Below are 20,157 nucleotides of genomic sequence, written 5' to 3' on the forward strand. Positions count from 1 at the left end.
ATAGTAGTAGTAGTAGTAGTAGTAGTTACAACAACACTTTATTTGTACCCCGCTACCAAGGGACCATTTCTAAATACAGTAGTTTTTGCTGCCTTGTAATGTAAGGCTTTCTGCCCTTTTCCTTACTTCCTGATCAAACTATCAGCATCCCAGCTAATTAATATTTGCATAAAAGTTGGCAAAAACAGTATAGCATGCTGTTTGGTCTCGAAAAATATTGTTTAAATGTCCAAATTCTTAGGGGTTTTAAAAGTTCTCATAAAATATTCCACTGTCAATTGACAGCTGTCCTTTCTTGGTTCAAACTCTCAATCCTCTGTTATGCCTCTGAGAGTGGCGTGAACCCCAGGAATATGGTGTGTCAATATGAAATGAATTCTTGATTGACTGACTTTATTTACTTACTTAGGCAATCCCTCGTAGCTCGAGGATTATTGTTTTCCAGATGTGGTGTCTTGGCGTGGGTCCATAGGTGGCTATGGAGCCCTAGTCTTGATCCACATGTTTTCCTGCAGTGAGGACATCGGTTTCCAGACAGAAGGAGATCCCAGTTAGGGTTGGCTTGGCATGCCTTCCTCCTGGCATGTTTCCCCCTTTCGCTCTCCATTGGTGCCTCTTAGAATTCTGCAGCACTGCTGATCACAGCTGACCTCCAGTTAGAGCGCTCAAGGGCCAAGGCTTCCCAGTTTGGTGTCAAGGTTGGCTTTAAGCCCATCTTTAAATCTCTTTTCCTGATGTGATGGGATTATGTAAATTTGATATACACATCCAGGTTCAACCAGACTGACTTTCCAGTCTACAACTCTGGAAAGAAAAAGAAAAAAAAAAGGGGGGGGGCAGCCTGTTTGGTCTCAGGTTACGGAATCAGCCTGCTGGCATTGTGAGATTGCAAGAAAAGTATATATTTGTGAATGGAGCCCTAGAATTTATTAATGAATCTGAATTCTGGAGGTTGATAAATGGAGAAACCTTATGAGGAGGCTTGGCTCACTCTGATCACTCTGATCGTATCAGGGAGATTGAGGTGTTTAGCTATTTCCTTCATAGATGAATATCTGAAGGTGACATGTTTAGTAAGATGATGCAAATTCCTTCTGGTGTATAGGCCTGTTTCCCAATATGAGTTTTGGGGAACAAAGAAGAAGGTGAGGCCTGTGAAGCAGCTCACTGGACATTGCAAGGCTGTGGCTTTGCTAGTCAAGGGAGAATTATATAATTCAGTATAATTCATATTAATCTTATGGCATTAAATTCTGCTATAAATATGTTGGAAACTGCTTTGAGTTCCCTCCTGGGATAAGAAAAGCAGTGTACGAGTGAAGTAAACAAATAAATACATACATATGGGGGGCGGACGGGACAATTTTTCAGTAACAACACAAGCATAACATGTAGGAAAACATTGAAAGTCTAATCAATATAGGGTGTATCTGAACTGTAGAATTAATTATTCTGCAGTTTGACACCACTGCAACTGCCATGTCTTAATGCTATGGAATTTTGGGAGTTGTAGTTTGGTGAGGCATTAAAACTGTTTGGCAGAGAAGGCTATAGATCTTGTAAAACTACATGTTTCCCATGTTTCTATAGCATTAAGCCATGGCAGTTAAAGCAGTGTCAAACTGTGTTAATTCTAGTGTCAGGGGCACCATTAGAGGTCGTGCACATAAATTGTCAATAGAGCCAACTTCTAGGTATTTGGGGGAGCTACATTGCCCCCTTGCAAGATCTTGGAGAGCTATGTTTTTCTCATCAGAATGTTTATTTTTCTCAACCTGTGGTCCATGGGCCACCAGTGGCCAACAAGAACAAAAATATGGTCCGCAGCCTCACCATTACTACACTGTTGCCTCAAAACCACATGGCAATGAGAGCAACTGGTCTCATAAAACCCTCTTATAGTTCTGAGGTAAAGGGGATGTCGGGAGGGGACAGGCTGACTACCTACAAAGATTACTACCATCACATCAGCTCTAGATTATTAAATACTGTTTTCTGTAGCCGAGCAGATGGCGACCACTGGAAGGCATATGTTCTGTATCAGAAACTAGAGCTGATGTGGTCTATCCAATGCAATTTTCTGAATCGGCACCCCAAACAACCAAACCGAATCTAAGGTTGACAAAAACCGATTTGTAATTCTTTTGGAGAGTGGTGCCAGGTCAAATTGGTCCCTGATCAAGTGGTCCCAGGTCACAAAAAAAAGGTTTTTTTCCCCTAGAAGATGGTGGGTTAAAAAATGTATGTGGCCTACTCTTTCCTCACCTTGATCAAACAGCATATACTCAAGGGAGCTAAATAAGCTCTTACAGGGCAACGAGTTTCACAGTGTAGGTATTTGTGACTAAGGCACGTATGCTCTGGCCCAATTTCTTCAAAGCAGAACACATATCAAATCATGTTTTGCAATAACCTCATTGTGTGAGCAGATTTTAGAATACCTTAAAGGTTACGAAGACCTGATGCTATGATTTTATTTGTCGTGTCAGGGCAACCAGTTAATTATGCTATGATAAGATGGAAGAATGTGCTATCACGCCTCCACATTGATGTTTTCTCCTTAAGCTCCTCATAGACATACTGTATATATTCATGTATAAGTCAACTTTATGTATACGTTGAAGGCATATTTGGGGGGCAAAAGTATGGATTTTGATGTGACCCATGTATAAATCAAAGGTAATTCCACAGAGAGGGGACAGCACCAATGTTAAGTTGGAGCAAGCCACCACTGGTGCCAATTCCTTGCTCAGGCTTTTTAAAAAGCCAGAAACGGCACCATGTGTCAGAAGCTGCAACCACAAATATTAGCAGAGCGTTAATCAACAGTCCGAGGTTAAGCTGATAATCCAACAGAGGTGCAAACATTAGCTTGGCTGAGAGAGCCGCTGGGCTCTGCTTGGTTCCAGCTTGACTGCTGAGGCTTCCACTAGCATTTCCTCATCCATGCTTTCCAAGCTATCCACACCATGATAGACACAAGTTGGACTAAACCAGGGGTCCCCAAACCTTTTAAACAGAGGGCCAGGTCACAGTCCCTCAAACTGTTGGAGGGCTGGATTATAATTTTAAAAAAGCATGAATGAATTCCTATGCATATCTTATTTGTAATGCAAAAAAACACTTAAAAGCAACACAATAATTAAAATTAATAACAATGTTAACAAATATAAAATTATCAGTATTTCAATGGAGATAGGATTGTTGTTGTTATGTGCTTTCAAGTAGTTTCAGACTTAGGTTGACCCTGAGCGAGGGCCAGATAAATGACCTTGGAGGGCCGTAAACTCTTGCCTTTTGCTTCTCTACTCAAAGAAGAGATTGTTTCCTTTGTTGATGGGAGTCAAGAGACAGTACTCACATTGATCCATATATAAGTCAACCCAAGCTTTTTGTGACTTTTTTGGCTAATGTTTCTAGACTTAAACATTAATATATGCCAGGTATGGGCAAACCCAGACCCGGGGACTGAATGTGACCCCTTGGGCTCTTCTCGGGCCTTCCTCTCTCTCTAACCATCCTTTCCTTCCTTCCTTCCTTCCTTCCTTCCTTCCTTCTTCTCTCCGTTCTTTTATTAACTTTCCTCTTTCTCCCTCCCTCTCCCCTTCCATCCTTTCGTCCTTCCTTCCCTCTTTCCTCCCACCTTCCCGCCTCTCTTTCTCCTTCCTTCCTTCCTTCCTTCCTTCCTTCCTTCCTTCCGTCCTTCCTTCCTTCCTTCCCTTTTGTTTTTCCTTCCTTCTCCCGCCATTCTCTTCCATCCTTCTCTTTTTCCTTCTTCCTTTCCTCCTGGGGGATTTTAAACTGGGAGAAGAGAAGGTAGAGAGATAACATGACAACCATGTTTCAAGATTGAAAAGGGTATCCCATTGAGGAGGAGGAAAAAGGGGGAAACCTGACTTTCTGCTGTTCTAGAGACCACAAGGGAGCAACAGGTTCAAATGGTAGGGAAAGAGATCCCACTGAAAAGGTTAGAAAGAACTTCTTGAGAGTAAGAGCTGTTGGAGAATGGCATAGGCTGCCTTGGAGTGTGGTGGAGTCCTCTTCTCTGCATGCTTTTCTGAGGAGGCTGTCTATCGGGAGTTCTTTGGTTGTGTCTTCTTGCATGGCAGGGGGTTGTACTGGATGGTCCTTGGGGGTCTTTTCCAGCTCTAGGTTTCTGTATCAGGAGCAGGCAATACAGGGTCTAATTGATACAGTTTTTCCCTCCCATCCACCATCACATCCTGACCAAGGGCAATCCTTTTGGGATCCTATATTTCCTTCACTTTCTGGCTCCGAAAGAGGGGAGAAAAGGGCAGGGAGGGGGATAGGGGGGAACTCCCTCCCTACTGGCCCACCATGTGGCTCCCAAGTTAGAAAGTTTGCCCATATGCAGTGATTCCAATGGAATCTCTTTTCCCCAAAATAAATTCTCCACTTTGCTTTCTGCCTAACATGTCTATAATCTGAGAATTGTTTCAATAAGGACTCAATTGTGGAGGGCCAGCCCTATCAGAGTGCTCTGATGGTCTCAAATGGGGAACAGCAGTGACCACCTTTCAGCTCTTTCTTTTGAACTCTGAAGGAATGATTTATGTATGCCAGACAACATATCAGGGATTCCCTAAATTAATCTGCCTCAGATGTGGTAAATTGTGTTCCTGGAGTCACTGTTCAAGCAAGACACAACAGACAGACAGCTTCCCTGTTTAGATTGGGGAGACAGTGCCAACTTGTTATTTGCCTGGGGGTACATCTACACTATCATTAATGCAGTTTGACAACACTTTTACAAGGTCTTTAGCTTTCTCTGCCAAAGAGTGCTGGTGCTTCACCAAACTACAAATCCCAGAATTCCAGAGCAGTCAAAGTGTGGTCAAACTGCATCACCCTTAGCTACTCACTGTGTTGAGAATAACTTAGAAATGTTATTTTTTTTAAAAAAAACCAGAACTACCAGAATGCCTCAACCAGGGAAATAGATCAATAAAACATCTATTAACAACATTTCAGGGGTTTCTGGCTCCACGCAGCATTCCTGTGGGTTCCTACCTGCAGCCTTCCCAACACACCCATCCCCAGTAGGCTGGCAATTAAAACAGATTTGCATGCTCCTATATCAGGATATACTTGCCCGGCCATGTTTTTGTTTCTACACTGTGTGTTTCATACCCACGTTGCTGCAATTTCCATGCGATTAAACCCAGACAGAAGCACGCTCTGTGTGTGCACTGGGGACTCTCTTCAAGAAAGAACATGGTCCAATCTCTAGGCCTGGTGAATATTTTTCTTTTCTTCTTTGCTGTATTCCTCCTCTACCATTTCAGCAACGTCTTCCGATACTACTTCAGGATTCATTACTTAAATGGATATATGCTTCTCTGGTCGATTTTTCTGGTTCCTGTTATGGTGCTGCGGGGAAGGAATGTGGCAAACATGAGGTAAGTACAAGAACTTAACTGTTGTTAGAACAGCTGTTTTCCATGACGGTGCTAGGTGCTCTAGAACAAGGCTTCTTAAACCCTATCCACCTGTGACCCCTTTCTTCCCAAGCCATTTATATGTGACTGCAGGTATATCTATATAAATAAAATGTAATGTTCGTTTGTGGGATTAACATAACTCAAAAATCACTGGACAAACTGACAACAAATTTGGACTCAATACACCCAACAGGGCAATGAATGACCATCACTCATAAAAACATAGAAAAACACAGCAAAAGAAACTTAAAAAGCCAAAAAACAAAAAAACATTACAACGTATGTGCAAAACCACACATATATATGTGTAAACACACATATATACACAAATATATACACACACAAAACACATATAACACAGACTGGACCACAGCAACGTGTGGCAGGGGATGGCTAGTCTATATAAATAAAAATGTAATGTTCGTTTGTGGTATTAACATAACTCAAAACCCACTGGACGAATTGACACCAAATTTGGACACAAGACACCAATCAGGCCAACAAGTGACCATCACTCATAAAAACACTGAAAAACACAGCAGAATAGACTTGAAAAGCCAAAAAACAAAAAATACATTACAAAGCATGCACAAAACCACATAGATATACACAAATACACATATGTTGCAAGTATAAATAAGAGGAGTGGCATGAGCTCCCACTGTCAGCCCCAGCTTCTGACAACCTAGCAGTTCAAAAACATGCAAATGTGAATAGATCAATAGGTACCGCTCTGGTGGGAAGGTAACGGCACTCCATGCAGTCATGCTGGCCACATGACCTTGGGGGTGTCTATGGACGCTGACTCTTTGGCTTAGAAATGGAGATGAGCACCAGAGTCCCAGAGTCAGACACGACTGGACTTAATGTCAGGGGAAAACCTTTACCTTTACCCTACACAAATATATATACACACAAAACACATGTACACAGACTGGGCCACAGCAACGTGTGGGCGGGGGACAGCTAGTATGTACCGTATATAAAATAGGAATAAAATCAAATATTTACTGATACCAAACCAGCATTTGCAAGTCTTTCTAAATAAGCTATTTTTTTTCTTTCTGTGGAGTACATAGAGGCTCCTTCTACACTGCCATATAAAATTCAGATTATCTGCTTTGAACTGGATTATATCGCAGTGTAGACTCATATAATCCAGTTCAAAGCAGAAGATGTGGATTATCTGCTTTGATAATCTGGATTATATGGCAGTGTGGAAGGGGCCTAAGAAGCAGTGCTATAGAAAACATCAATGCAACCTGTCAAAGCACAAGGTGAAGGACCTTTGAGAACAATATTTGTTTGTTTATTTACTCCATTTCTACCCAGGTCTTCGCACCCCGAAGGGGACTCAAAGCGGTTTACAAAACTGGCAAAATTTCAATGCCGCCTTACAACATACATTACAAATAGACATAATAAAATGATAAAAACAGATAAGGCATGCAATTAAAACAGTTTAAACCATTAAAAACAGATTAAAACATAGTGCCTCTCTTCCATATGCCTCAACATCCAACGAAAGAAATCACTATTGCACTATAACAGATATTTGCTAGATGTAGCTTCCTGTCCTTTTGGCATCTGTTACATGAGGTGTTTGCTTCATTTTACCTAACAATAATGTTATTCCAAACCTAAGAAGCAGTGCTATAGAAAACATCAATGCAACCTGAGTAGATGCTTTGCTTCATTTTACCTAACAATAATGTTATTCCAAGCCAATTTGAGGCTGAGAGTTAGTGTGGTATCATGGTTTGAGACTGAACTAAGGGCCCTTCCTCACAGCCTTCTATCTCAGAATATCAAGGCAGAAAATCTCACATTATCTGAGTGTGAACTTATATAACCCAGTTCAAAGCAGATATTGTGGGATTTTCTGCTTTGATATTCTGGGATAGAGGGCTGTGTGGAAGGCCCCTAGGGCCCTGGAGGTCAGCATTCATATTCTCCACTTGGTCATGGAAACCTATTTGGATGACTGTGGGCAAGTCATACTCTCTCAGCCTCAGAGGAAGGCAAAGACAAGCTGCCTCTTGCCCAAGAAATCCCAATGATAGGTTCGCCATAAATCAGAAATGACTCAAAGGCGCATGACATATAGGGCTGATTACATAGGACTGAGTGTGAAACACACTCTTGTCAAAAACGGAATAGCAAAAGATCTTGAGTAACGCAATGAAAGCACCTATATAAACCTTTAGACAGTCTGCCTTGGTAACAATGGGTCTGAAGGAGTCACTCATAACTTTCATAAAGTTTTAAAGCCATTGCAGTTGCAATTGATATCTTGATGGTTACAGTTAAACTCAGTTTGCAAAGTCAGTATGCTCTTGTGTATTACTTACTATTGGTAATAATAACGTGTAAAGACCTATGTTTTCTTTAGAAATCTCTAATTCCTCCAGTGTAATTTTATGGTTGACGAAGTCAGTGGACCACAGCCACGTTGTATGGGAAAAATTATAAAATTCTACCCTCTTCAGTTTGGTTTGCCAAGATGTCTATCTCCTTAGCTGGAGACTCAAAAAAATTGAGCCATCTTGAGACCTGAACTTCTACTTTCCAAAGTGTATTGGTGACACACTTTTTAGACATGCATCATTTTGAGACACAGTAATTCAGTTTTACTGGCAAACCAGAGGATAAACCAACTCCTTAAAAGAGATACGCATACATACATAAACTGTAATAATGACATATGTAAAGACACACCATAGCTCATTAAAAACTTTCATTTAAATATATTTAAATATATGATATATTGCTTATTTCACATAAGCTTAGAGGTTTCTTGTTATATTCATGTGACATACCTACACAATGTGGCTGACGCACTAGCTCTGCTCTACTGCAATATTTAGAATCAGCTGAAGTTTCTGAATTTTTTAAGTTAGCCACACATAGAAATCCCCATAGAATTTTTTCCATACAATGTGAACCTTCTGGAATTTGATAAATTGTACCTATGATTCTCTCTCTCTCTCTTTTAGTAAAGATCATTGTTGTCACTCCTTTTTCTTTAGAATCCTTCGTCTCGTCATGCTGCCCTTGAAATATATCCTTGGCATTAAGTTGAATGTGCGGGGTGCCACAAACCTAAACCTGAAAGGGCCCTATGTCATGGTTGCCAATCATCAGAGCAACGTGGACTTCCTTGGTATGTTGGTGATATGATCAAGCGTTCATTTTTTTTAATTTATACAATTGGAAGTGTTCAGAAGTAGCTTATGCTAGAACCAAGCACAAAGTTTGAAAAAGTTGTTTTGATTACATTTTCCAGTATCTTCAAGCAGACTTGGTCCAAAAAAGTCATTTTAAAAAGCTCTATACACACTTTTATTTACACATGAGATAGGTTAATTAAAGCAAAATTGCTATGAACAAATAATCTTATAGAAAATTTTAAAGAAACATAACATGAGATTGCCACTTGTGGTAATATCAAGTGTGTAGTACTCTTGTTTGTTTAGCAGTAGCAGAAGACTACAGTTACATTTTCAAAAAAAGGTTACAAGTTTTAGATAATTGATTTATTTTGCTATGCTCAAATAGTGTAGCAGATATCACAATTTAACCAAACAAGTTCCAAAGAGTAGATTATAGGCTGTTTGTGAACAATAACAATACATTTTGGAGAGGTTCTGCATCCAAACTATAATAAAGCACCACAGAATATTTGTTTTCTTGGTGTCTTGGTTTTTAGGCCTGTTCCTGGGTTGTTTGGGGCACAGATTCAGAAAATGGCACTGGATAGACTGCATTAGATCTAGTTTCTTAGTTATGGTTATCATGGTTTTCTATGGGCAAGCTAATGGCAAGTGGCCATATGTTCTATATCTCAAAAAATAGAAGTGATAGGGGAAAACTGATGACATTTCTGGAATCAGCAGGTCAAATATACGCACAAACAGGGCTAAGATATGAGGCGCCAAAATGTGTCTTGGTGGGTTGGATGATCACACAAAAAAAGTGGGTACAGACTTTGGCCACTGTTATCTGTCCTTATTTGAACTAATAGTTGAAAAATAGTGAGGAAGTACTTCTTAACTGTGAGAGCTGTTCAGTAGTGGAACTCTGCCCTGGGATGTGGTGGAGGCTCCTTCTTTGGAGGCTTTTAAGCAGAGGCTGGATGGCCATCTGTCGGGGGTGCTTTGAATGCGATTTTCATGCTCCTTGGCAGGGGGTTGGACTGGATGGCCTGATTCTCTGAAAACTTGGCCAATGAGAATACTTTCCAAGGATCGACTAATAGAGATACAATGACATTCATGTATAAACTTACAATGGGATTTTCTTTTCCAGCACACTCTGGAAGTATGCTTTAAAAAGTTATTTTTAGAAAATATGGTAATGCTGGAAAGTGCTCTTTATATGCTGTCAAAGGTGATGACTGAGTACTGCTAAGGGTTACATTTATAGAGATCCCAAGGAACACAACCCATCTGCCTTGCTCTGTGCTCCTCCTCCATAATTATATTTGGGACACAGCTGGCTCAGTGACAAATAACTGCACCAAGTCATCTGTTTCTGCTGAGAAATCCGTTGTAAACATTGTAAAGGAAGGATTATGATCAAAGATGAACCAGGATATAATATCTACACTGAAAAATGAATGCAATTTGACATCACTTAAACTGTCATGGCTCAATGCCAGGGAGTCATGGAAGTTGCTTTGCAAGGTCTCTGCCAAAGAAGGTTGGTGCCTCACCAAATGACAACTCCCAGGATTTTATAGCATTGAGCCATGGCAGTTAAAGTGGGCTCAAACAGCATTAATACAGTGTAGATGTACCTCTGGTCTCCCCAGGCCACCATCAGTAAATGTTTGTCTCTCGAGGGTCTATAGCAGTGGTTTTCCAACCTGTGGGTCCCCAGATGCTTTTGGCCTTCAACTCCCAGAAACCCTAACAGCTGGTAAACTGGCTGGGATTTCTGGGAGATGTAGGCCAAAACATCTGTGGACCCTCATATTGAGAATCACTGATCTATAGAGAAAGGGTACAATTAGGCTTGGCTTTAACCATCTTCCTTCTCTCTCTCTCTCTCTCTCTCTCTCTCTCTCTCTCTCTCTCAGGGATGTTTCAGATATTGCCAGACCGCTGTACCTTAATTGCCAAGAAGGAGATCTTATATTATTTCACTGTTGGCATTGTTACCTGGTTAAGTGGCTTTATTTTCATTGACCGCAAAAACAGAGATCCCACCATCAAGATCATGTCAGAAGCAGCAGACACCATGGTTCGGGACAATGTAAGTAATCTGGGAGGGGGGGGGGGCTGCACCCACCTATCATGCAAACACCAACTGCTCAGTTAGGATTTCCATCTGCTGCACTTAACCTTGGTCTGAAGACAGACATTGAATTAAATGGCATTATGATAGTATCATTATAATTGTGTCACTGAATAGTATCAAAGTACTGTTGTGGGGGCAAAGAAACCAAAATAGTTCCCAAAATGCAGGAGCCCCCTTTCCAAGGTGGAGAGCAAGGAAGGACACCACAAAAGTTGAATCTTCAAACTGCAAAAATAATAAATAAATAAATAAACAAAAAACAAAAACAAAAACAAACCCTGACCCACCAAAACCAACCAAAAAACCAAAACAAAAAAACCAACCCCCCCCCCCCCCCGCAACTATTTATTGCGTGGCCATAGCAATAATGACAAAACATTCATACAGGAATAAAATCGAAGGGTTTGTTGCAACCCCCAATGGGGCTGCAGGGTTTTTCTCATTTCTGGCAGTAAATTGAATATACATTCTCCTTGGTTTTCAAAGACAAATCATTTTATTGGTCTAAGCTAGCTATACAGTTGCTCATTGGTGGTTTATTTATTTATTTACAGTATTTATATTCCGCCCTTCTCACCCCGCAGGGGACTCAGGACGGATTACAATGTACATATACATGGCAAACACTCAATGCCAAAGGACACAAAACGTATATAGACAGACACTCAGAGGTTATTTAACATTCCAGCTTTTTTTCATGAGGGTATTCTGGCTACCAGGGGAGCTGTCGCTTCACTGTCCATTTGTGACACTGATGATGTACTTCCTCATTCTTTGCATGCTTGCTGGAGATTTTTATGGCCTCGTAAATTTGTTAAATTAGCTTCCCCACATAAGCGGTACCGAAATTTCCTACTTGACAGATGCAACCGTCTTTCGGGCTGCAAATGTCGACAGCAAGCAACACAAATTGGTCAGAAGCTTACTCCGACCCAGGCTGGCTTCGAAGTCATGACCTTTATGATTTTGATTAACATTATAGCACACATGGGATCTTAACAATGGCACAATTATAACACAACTATAATCTATTATTCCTTGACCATGACTGTCTAAATGAACCAATCTTATCTGTTATTCTACTGCAAGCATACCTCCAGATCAACTGGGAAACTTGGGAGTGCTAACTAGCCACTAACTAGTCAGTTTTGTCCGGATGTACTGTTATCCTTCAAAAGTATCTTCCTCTCTGCAGCACTGATTTCTCAAACAATCAGCATTTTCTGTAAACATAGGCCTACTGCTAAAACAGGCCAATACGGCAGTAAATCAGGACATATGGGCATTGGGAACATCTCTGAAAATTCCCTTTTTAAAACCACGTCTCCTCTACTGTAATGGCACAGCGAGTTAAACTGCTGAGCTGCTGAGTCGCCTTCGGGCTGACTCAGGATAAAAGTGTGGCAAATAAATAAATTTACTGACTGAAAAGTTGGCAGTTCGAATCTGGGGAGCAGGGTGAGCTCCCTCTGTTAGCCCCAGCTTCTGCCAACCTAGCAATTTGGAAACATGCAAATGTGAGTAGATCAATAGATACCGTTTTGGCAGGAAGGTAACTGCGCTCCATGCAGTCATACTGTACCAGCCACGTGACCTTGGAGACATCTATGGATAACGCCAGCTCTTTGGCTTAGAAATGGAGATGACCTTCCCAGAGTTGTACACAACTAGATTTAATGTCAAGGGAAAACCTTTACCTTTACTGCTGTAATGGGGTAGCATGAAAGACATCAAATTCCACCCTGATTCTGTTTTAACTGCCATGGCCCTCTCCAATGGAATTCTGAAATTTTAGTTCCACAATGTAGTTAGATTTCTATGCCAGAGAATTTTAGTTCCTTGTGAAGTGACAAATCAGAGCTTTTTGCTAGATGTAGTTACAGCACTTAAAAAACTATCAGAGAGGTGCAAGCAGCAACCTCTGCTGTTTGTATTGATTTCTTGGATCTACACCAGTGCTTTTCCATAGTTATTTTTTTATACCATTAGCATGGCTTGATGAGGTGGTTTGGAGGTTTGAAATATATTTTTCCTACTTACTTTTTTTGGTCTTTTTAAAGAGTGTAAAATTCTATAATGCAAACAATCCTATAGTACAACAATGTTATTTCACTTACTGACTGATTCGTTGATCACGTGAAGAACTACAATTCTAAATCTAGGAAATCAAAGGAGTAGGTGTATTTCTCCCAATAGATTCCAGATTTTTTTTTAAAAAAACCCTCTTGAGGTTGGGAACAAAATATTGCAAGTTGTGACAAGCATAGCAACGAAACAAGCCAACAGAAACATAATTTGGATTTGTTGTCGAAGGCTTTCACAGCCAGAATCACTGGGTTGTATGGCCATGTTCTAGAAGCATTCTCTCCTGGTGTTTCACCCACATCTATGGCAGGCATCCTCAGCCAGGAAACAATTTTGTCTGTTGGAGACAAGTGTGAATGTTGCAATTGGTCACCATGATTAGCATTGAATAGCCTGGCAGCTTCAAAGCCTGGTTGCTTCCTGCCTGAGGGGATCCTTTGTTATTGTAGGAGCTGGCCCTCATTGTTTCCTGTCAGGATTTCCCGTTTTCTGAGTGTTGTTCTTTATGGCAACATTCACACTTCCCTCCAACAGACAAGAGTTCTTTCTCCCACCCTGGACATTCCAGATAAATAAACCTCACTTGCCTAGTTTCCAACAGACCTCACAATCTCCGAGGATGCCTGCCACAGATGTGGGTGAAATGTCAGGAGAGAATGCTTGTGGAACATGGCCATACAGCCTGGAAAACTCACAGCAACAATTTGGATTGTTTTACTCCTCTCCTCCCTGAATTACAGCTAAAAAATACTAGAGCTTCCTGACACATATACTCCGTATAGAGGGGTTCCTTTTTGGTTTTGGGGTTATGAACGAGGCTGTGCAACTGGGAAAGCATCCATTGTCTCACAACTGGTAAAAGCAAACTACAAGAAATAGTATGTCAGGGAGCAACTTGACACCAAGGCTATTATTGTGTTCTGTTTCCAGCTATAAAGGCAGGAAAGTCATATGTAAATGTGGATCAATTTTGTCTATTTTGTCTCCCATCCAGCTGCGACTTTGGATATTCCCTGAAGGGACTCGATCCAACAGCTCCACGATCCCGGCCTTCAAAACTGGAGCCTTTCATCTTGCAGTAAAAGCCCAGGCAAGAACATCCCAATTTGTATGCCTTTCCCTTGTTCATATAAGTACCTATATAACAGTGTTTCTCAACCTGGGGGTCGGAACCCCTGGGGGGGGGGGGGATCGTGAGGGAGTTGTCAGAGGGGTCACCAAATACCCTCAGAAAACATAGTATTTTCTGTTGGTCATGGAGGTTCTGTGTGGAATGTTTGGTCCAATTCTATTGTTGGTGGGGTTCAGAATGCTCTTTGTTTGTAGGTGAACTATAAATCCCAGCAACTACAAGTTTATTTTCCCCAAACTCCCCCAATGTTCATATTTGGGCATATTGAGTATTCGTGCCAAGTTTGGTCCAGATCCATCATTGTTGGAGTCCACAGTGCTCTCTGGATGTAGGTGAACTATAACTTCAAAACTCAAGATCAAGGCCCACCAGACCCTTCCAGTATTTTCTGTTGGACTTCTGTGGGAGTTCTGTGTGCCAAGTTGGTTCAATTCCATTGTTGGTGGAATTCAGAATGCTCTTTGATTGTAGATTAACTATAAATCCCAGAAACTACAACTCTCAAATGACAAAATCAGACACCTCCAACCTCACCAGTATTCAAATTTGGGCATATCGGGTTTTTGTGCCAAATTTGGTCCAGTGAATGAAAATGCCTCCTGCGTATTTACATTATGATTCATAACAGTAGCAAGTTTACAGTTATGAAGTAACAACAAAAAAAAAATGGTTGGGAGTCACCACAACATGAGGAACTGTATTAAGAGGTCGCGGCATTTGAAAGGTTGAGAAACACTGCTATATAAAGTCATCACATTCTCCAAGTGCCTGTCCTTTTCTAGGCACTATTCATACTCAAGGGGAAGGCGTCATTTAGATAACACAAGCCACACATTCCCCACCACTTCCCAGCTTCTGGGATACCATTCACAAGCTGATATAAAAAGTTACTTCTTGGACTACAACTCCAAGAGTCCACTGGAGGCAGGCAGTTCATAGGCATATAGTTCCCAAAGACTGAATCCCACACATGACATTCATTGTGAGGGAATAGTCAGTGATATACAGAGATAACAAAATTCAAAAGATTTCTTGATTTGGCATGTGTCATCTTGTAATTAGGGCCCTCCTGGTGGCATAACGGGTTAAATTGCTGAGCTGCTGAACTTGCTGATCAAAAGGTTGGTGGTTTGAATCAGGGGAGTGGGGTGAGCTGGTATTAGCCCCAGGTTCTGTCAAACCTACCAGTTAGAAAACACGCAAATGTGAGTAGATCAATAGGTTCCGCCTTGGCGGGAAGGTAACGGTGCTCCATGTAGTCATGCTGAGCACATGATCTTGGAGGTGTCTACGGACAACGCCGGCTCTTTGGCTTAGAAATGGAGATGAGCGCCACCAGGGGCGGCTCAACCCATTACGCAAAGTAAGCATTTGCAGTATAGTTGATTTTGCCCAGGGGTGCTCTTGAGCCGCTCTTGGGGGGAAATAGACCTTGACATATGCGAGTTGTAGTTACTGGGATGTATAGTTCACCTAAAATCAAAGAGCATTGTGAACTCCACCAATGATGGAATTGAACCAAATATGGCACACAGAACTCCCATGACGAACAGAAAATATATATCAGTTATTGGTTGGGGGGGAGGGGCACCAAAATACTGTTTGCTTACCATTGAAAATTACCTAGGTCCATCTCTGAGCACCACCTTTCAGAGTCGGACACGACTAGACTTAATGTCAGGAGAAACCTTTACCTTTTAACCTTGTAATTATGGAGGTAATGGGGCTGCTGTTCTTAATTACTGGATATACTCATGTAAAAGCCAACCTCATATAGAATTTGAGGACAGGTTTGGGAGGGCAAAATAATAGATTTTGATATGTCCCTATAGATAAGTCAAGGGCCATTCTATGGAGAGAGAAAAGCACCATCACCATTTCAAGGGGGCAGCTGCCCCTCCTGCTGCAGTTGCTGCTTTTTTCTCACCCAGGTATTAACCCCCCTCCCCCCAAATAGAAGTATCAACAATCATACCATCACCACCACCCAACACACAAACACACCTTAGAAGCTTACCTCATTGCATTTGCCTTTTTCCATTTTGGTGACTTATTGACAACTGCATAACTTGACAAGGTCATTTTTGGACTATAACTTCCAGTTTAAAGCTAGTTGGGTGACTGGAAGTTATATTCCAAAAAAGTAATCTTGTTTCTCTCCCTGATCTCGCAACAAGAATCTCCTTACACATATTTGTGGATATGTATTTTCCTCTGCTTGCTGTGTCCGGTATAATTTTGTCTTGTTGTTTTCATGCAGGTGCCAATAATTCCTGTGGTTATGTCCTGCTACTTGCCGTTCCTCAACTCAAAGCTGAACAAATTCACAACAGGTAGCTCAATTGGAATGGGATAGGAAGAACAGAATCACCAAGTTGGAAGGGGCTACATAGTATCATAGAATCATAGAGTTGGAAGAGACCTCATGGGCCATCCAGTCCAATCCCCTGCCTAGAAGCAGGAATATTGCATTCAAAGCACCCCTGACAAATGGCCATCCAGCCTCTGTTTAAAAACCTCTAAAGAAGGAGCCTCCACCACACTCTGGGGCAGAGAGTTCCACTGCTGAACGGCTCTCATTGTCAGGAAGTTCCTCCTCATATTCAGATGGAATCTCCTGGGCCATTGTTCCTAACCTCTGCTTAGCTTGGGATCTCCAGCTAAAACATCCCCAGCACAGTTGTCCACCCTCTTTTTACAGACATTCAGAGAGATATTCCACCACTTCTATAGGCAATTGTTTCCATTGTCAAAGCACTCTAATTGTCAGGAAGACCCTTCTAATGTTCAATCAAAATCTATTGTCCTTTAACTTCAAATCTAATCCTACCCTCTGTGGAAACAGAGCCTTAACTTTTGAGGTGTTTAAAGAGTGCAGTTGCGTCACCCTTTAATCTTCTCAAGCCTAGCTTCTTTAACCGTTCCTCGTTTATTGTGAATTTATTTATTTATCATATTTAATTACCAAGAAACCAATTGGGTTTTGGCCTGTGTCTAGATCCAGGGAAGTCATGCCACCCCTCTATTCTGCCTTGGTCAGACCACACCTGGAATCACACTGTGTCCAATTCTGGGCACCACAATTGAAGGGAGATGTTGACAAGCTGGAAATGGAATGTGTCCAGAGGAGGGTGACTAAAATATCAAGGGTCTGGAGAACAATCCCTATGAGGAGCAGCTTAAAGAGCTGGGCATGGTTAGCCTGCAGAAGAGAAGGCTGACATGAGACATGAAGAGGGCCGTTGTATAAATGATGTATATGATGTATAAATATGTGAGGGGAAGTAATAGGGAGGAGGGAGCAAGCTTGTTTTCTGCTGCCCTGGAGACTAGGACATGGAACAATGGCTACAATCTACAGGAAAGGAAATTCCACCTGAACATTAGGAATAACTTCCTGACTGTGAAAGCTGTTCAGCAGTGGAACTCTCTGCCCTGGTGTGTGGTGGAGGCTCCTTCTTTGGAGGCTTTTAAACAGAGGGTGGATGGCCATCTCTTGAGGTGCTTTGAGTGTGATTTTCCTGCTTTTCAGTAGGGGGTTGGACCAAATGGACCACATGGTATCTTCCAACTCAATGATTCTACAATTCTATGACATTTATACTCTGCCCTTCTCAACCCCAAAGGGGACTCAAGGTGGCTTTACACATAGGCAACTATTCAATGCCTTAAAACAACGTACAATTAAAATAAACATTTAAATTGCAGAATTAGAATATGGTAGCCCTGTTGGCAGGGTATGTGTGTTGAACAGACACAAACCCTTTCTAATGCCAAGGAGGTTCTATACATTATGCAACTGAATTCATTTGCAAATGCCTCGCCTGTTAAACTATTAAAAAGATTCCATAGCATTTACTTTATTTGATCTACTTTATTTGATCTTTCCTCTCCTTCAAGGGGAAGTGACAATCCAGATTCTTCCTCCAATCAAGACAGAGGGACTGAGTCCAGCTGATGTACCTGAATTAACAGATCGAGTACATGAGATCATGCTTTCCACCTTCCATGAGCTACCAGGAAGTCCTTCAAAGCAACCCTCCAACACCAAAGAAGATGCCCACCAAGCCACCAGTGGCCAGGAATCCTAGAAATTAATCCTCCGGCTGCACTGTGTACTTCTCTTTCCAGGCAGAGTGACAAAAACTATATTTTTCATACCTAGTAGTTCATATTTTATTTTGGCAACCAGCCACCCCATTTGGAGATTGCACTACTGTATGTGCAAAGAAATTATTTTTTTTCCATTTCAGGAGCGACTTGAGAAACTGCAAGTCGCTTCTAATGTGAGAGAATTAGCTGTCTGCAAGGACGTTGCCCAGGGGACGCCTGGATGTTTTACCATCCTGTGGGAGGCTTCTCTCATGTCCCTGCATGAGAAGCTGGAGCTGACAAACGGGAGCTCACCTTGCTCCCTAGATTCGAACTACTGACCTTTCAGTTCAACCCATTGTACCACTGGGGACTCCTAATGACAGTATAATTTATTGCTACTGACAAAGGTTGTGAAAACTGAGTGAATTAGAAACGGAAAAATATTTGCATGGATCATCTGCATGGATCATGGATTACTGACATTTTTTACGGTCTGGAAATTTCTGATTGACTTTTTTGAGAAAAAAAAGAAGGGAAAATGACTTGATAGCTGGTTGTTTTGAGTAGGATTTGGTTATCTGAAGAAGTGTATGCCCAAATTTTATAGTGAGAGGAATTATTATATGATATGTATTTAACTACCAAAAAGAAAGCTGGAAGGCACTTTTCTACTTTTCTGTATTTCCACCCTTGTCTTACTTGTTCTTTTCCTGCTATTTTCCCCCCTCTTCAGTTTCTTTGTAGTATTTTTTCTTTAAATAATCATGAATTTTGTTGTGTTTTTGAAATTCTTAATAAAATTATATTTAAAATAATAGTAATAGTAATAATAATAGTAATAATAATAATAATAGAAACCCACTGAGTGAACTTGGGCAACTCATGCCCAGCATCAGATTCTTCAGAGGCAAAGCCCATTCTGAAGAAATCTTGCCAAATAATACTCCATGATAGATTCGTCTTACTACTTGACGTGGATTCACTAGAGAATGAATCCACGTAAATCTGGTTTCTGTCTCCTGCAGAATTCCTTGGTTTGTAGTTTAGTGAGGCTGTTAAAGGCTCCTCCCTCAATGACAAACCCCAGAATTCTGCCAGAGGCAGCACCCGGATCAAAAGTGGATTCATTCTCTAGTGTGAAGAGGTGCCATGAATTGGAAATGACTTCAAGATAAACAATTGGACATCACCATTCAAAAAGCATATGGTTAAGTTGGAACGTGTCCAGAGAAGAGCAGCCAAAATGGTCAATGGTTTAGAAACCAAGCCTTGTGAGGAACATGAGCTGGGTATGTTTGGCTTAGAGAAGTGAAGGTTAAGTTGGGACATGATAGCCATGTATAAATCATAGAATCATAGAATCAGAGAGTCAAAGAGTTGGAAGAGATCTCATGGGCCATCCAGTCCAACCCCCTGCCAAGAAGCAGGAATATTGCATTCAAATCACCCCTGACAGATGGCCATCCAGCCTCTGTTTAAAAGCTTCCAAAGAAGGAGCCTCCACCACACTCCGGGGCAGAGAGTTCCACTGCTGAACAGCTCTCACAGTCAGGAAGTTCTTCCTCATGTTCAGATGGAATCTCCTTTCTTGTAGTTTGAAGCCATTGTTTCACGTCCTAGTCTCCAGGGAAGCAGAAAACAAGCTTGCTCCCTCCTCCCTGTGGCTTCCTCTCACATATTTATACATGGCTATCATATCTCCTCTCAACCTTCTCTTCTTAAGGTTAAACAAGTCCAGCTCCTTAAGCCGCTCCTCATAGGGCTTGTTCTCCAGACCCTTTATCATTTTTGTTGCCCTCCTCTGGACACATTCCAGCTTGTCAATATCTCTCTTGAATTGTGGTGCTCAGAATTGGACACAATATTCCAGGTGTGGTCTACCCAAAGCAGAATAGAGGGGTAGCATTCCTTCCCTAGATCTAGACACTATGCTCCTATTGATGCAGGCCAAAATCCCATTGGCTTTTTTTGCCGCCACATCACATTGTTGGCTCATGTTTAGCTTGTTGTCCACGAGGACTCCAAGATCTTTTTCACACGTACTGCTCTTGAGCCAGGCATTGTCCCCTATTCTGTATCTTT

General features: G+C 41.5%; 1 protein-coding gene across 1 annotated transcript; it reads left to right on the forward strand.

Moving 5' to 3' along the window:
• Positions 1 to 4,995: 4,995 nt before the first annotated feature.
• On the forward strand, positions 4,996 to 18,833 carry LOC132765092 (1-acyl-sn-glycerol-3-phosphate acyltransferase alpha-like). Its single transcript, XM_067463405.1, has 6 exons — positions 4,996 to 5,420; positions 8,492 to 8,625; positions 10,543 to 10,718; positions 13,843 to 13,938; positions 16,241 to 16,313; positions 17,881 to 18,833. The coding sequence occupies exons 1-6, from the start codon at positions 5,236 to 5,238 to the stop codon at positions 18,069 to 18,071; spliced, it is 855 nt and encodes a 284-aa protein (XP_067319506.1). The 5' UTR covers positions 4,996 to 5,235; the 3' UTR covers positions 18,072 to 18,833.
• Positions 18,834 to 20,157: the final 1,324 nt, after the last annotated feature.

The sequence above is a fragment of the Anolis sagrei genome, chromosome 2 (genome assembly GCF_037176765.1).
Source record: "Anolis sagrei isolate rAnoSag1 chromosome 2, rAnoSag1.mat, whole genome shotgun sequence".
NCBI lineage: Eukaryota > Metazoa > Chordata > Lepidosauria > Squamata > Dactyloidae > Anolis > Anolis sagrei.

Bases quoted from the DNA above. Each gene is read 5' to 3' on its own strand.
- LOC132765092 (XM_067463405.1), top strand. From the start codon at position 5,236: ATGGTCCAATCTCTAGGCCTGGTGAATATTTTTCTTTTCTTCTTTGCT. The intron at 13,939-16,240 runs GCAAGAACATCC...GTTTTCATGCAG, and splicing joins ATCTTGCAGTAAAAGCCCAG to GTGCCAATAATTCCTGTGGT. The intron at 16,314-17,880 runs GTAGCTCAATTG...CTCTCCTTCAAG, and splicing joins GCTGAACAAATTCACAACAG to GGGAAGTGACAATCCAGATT.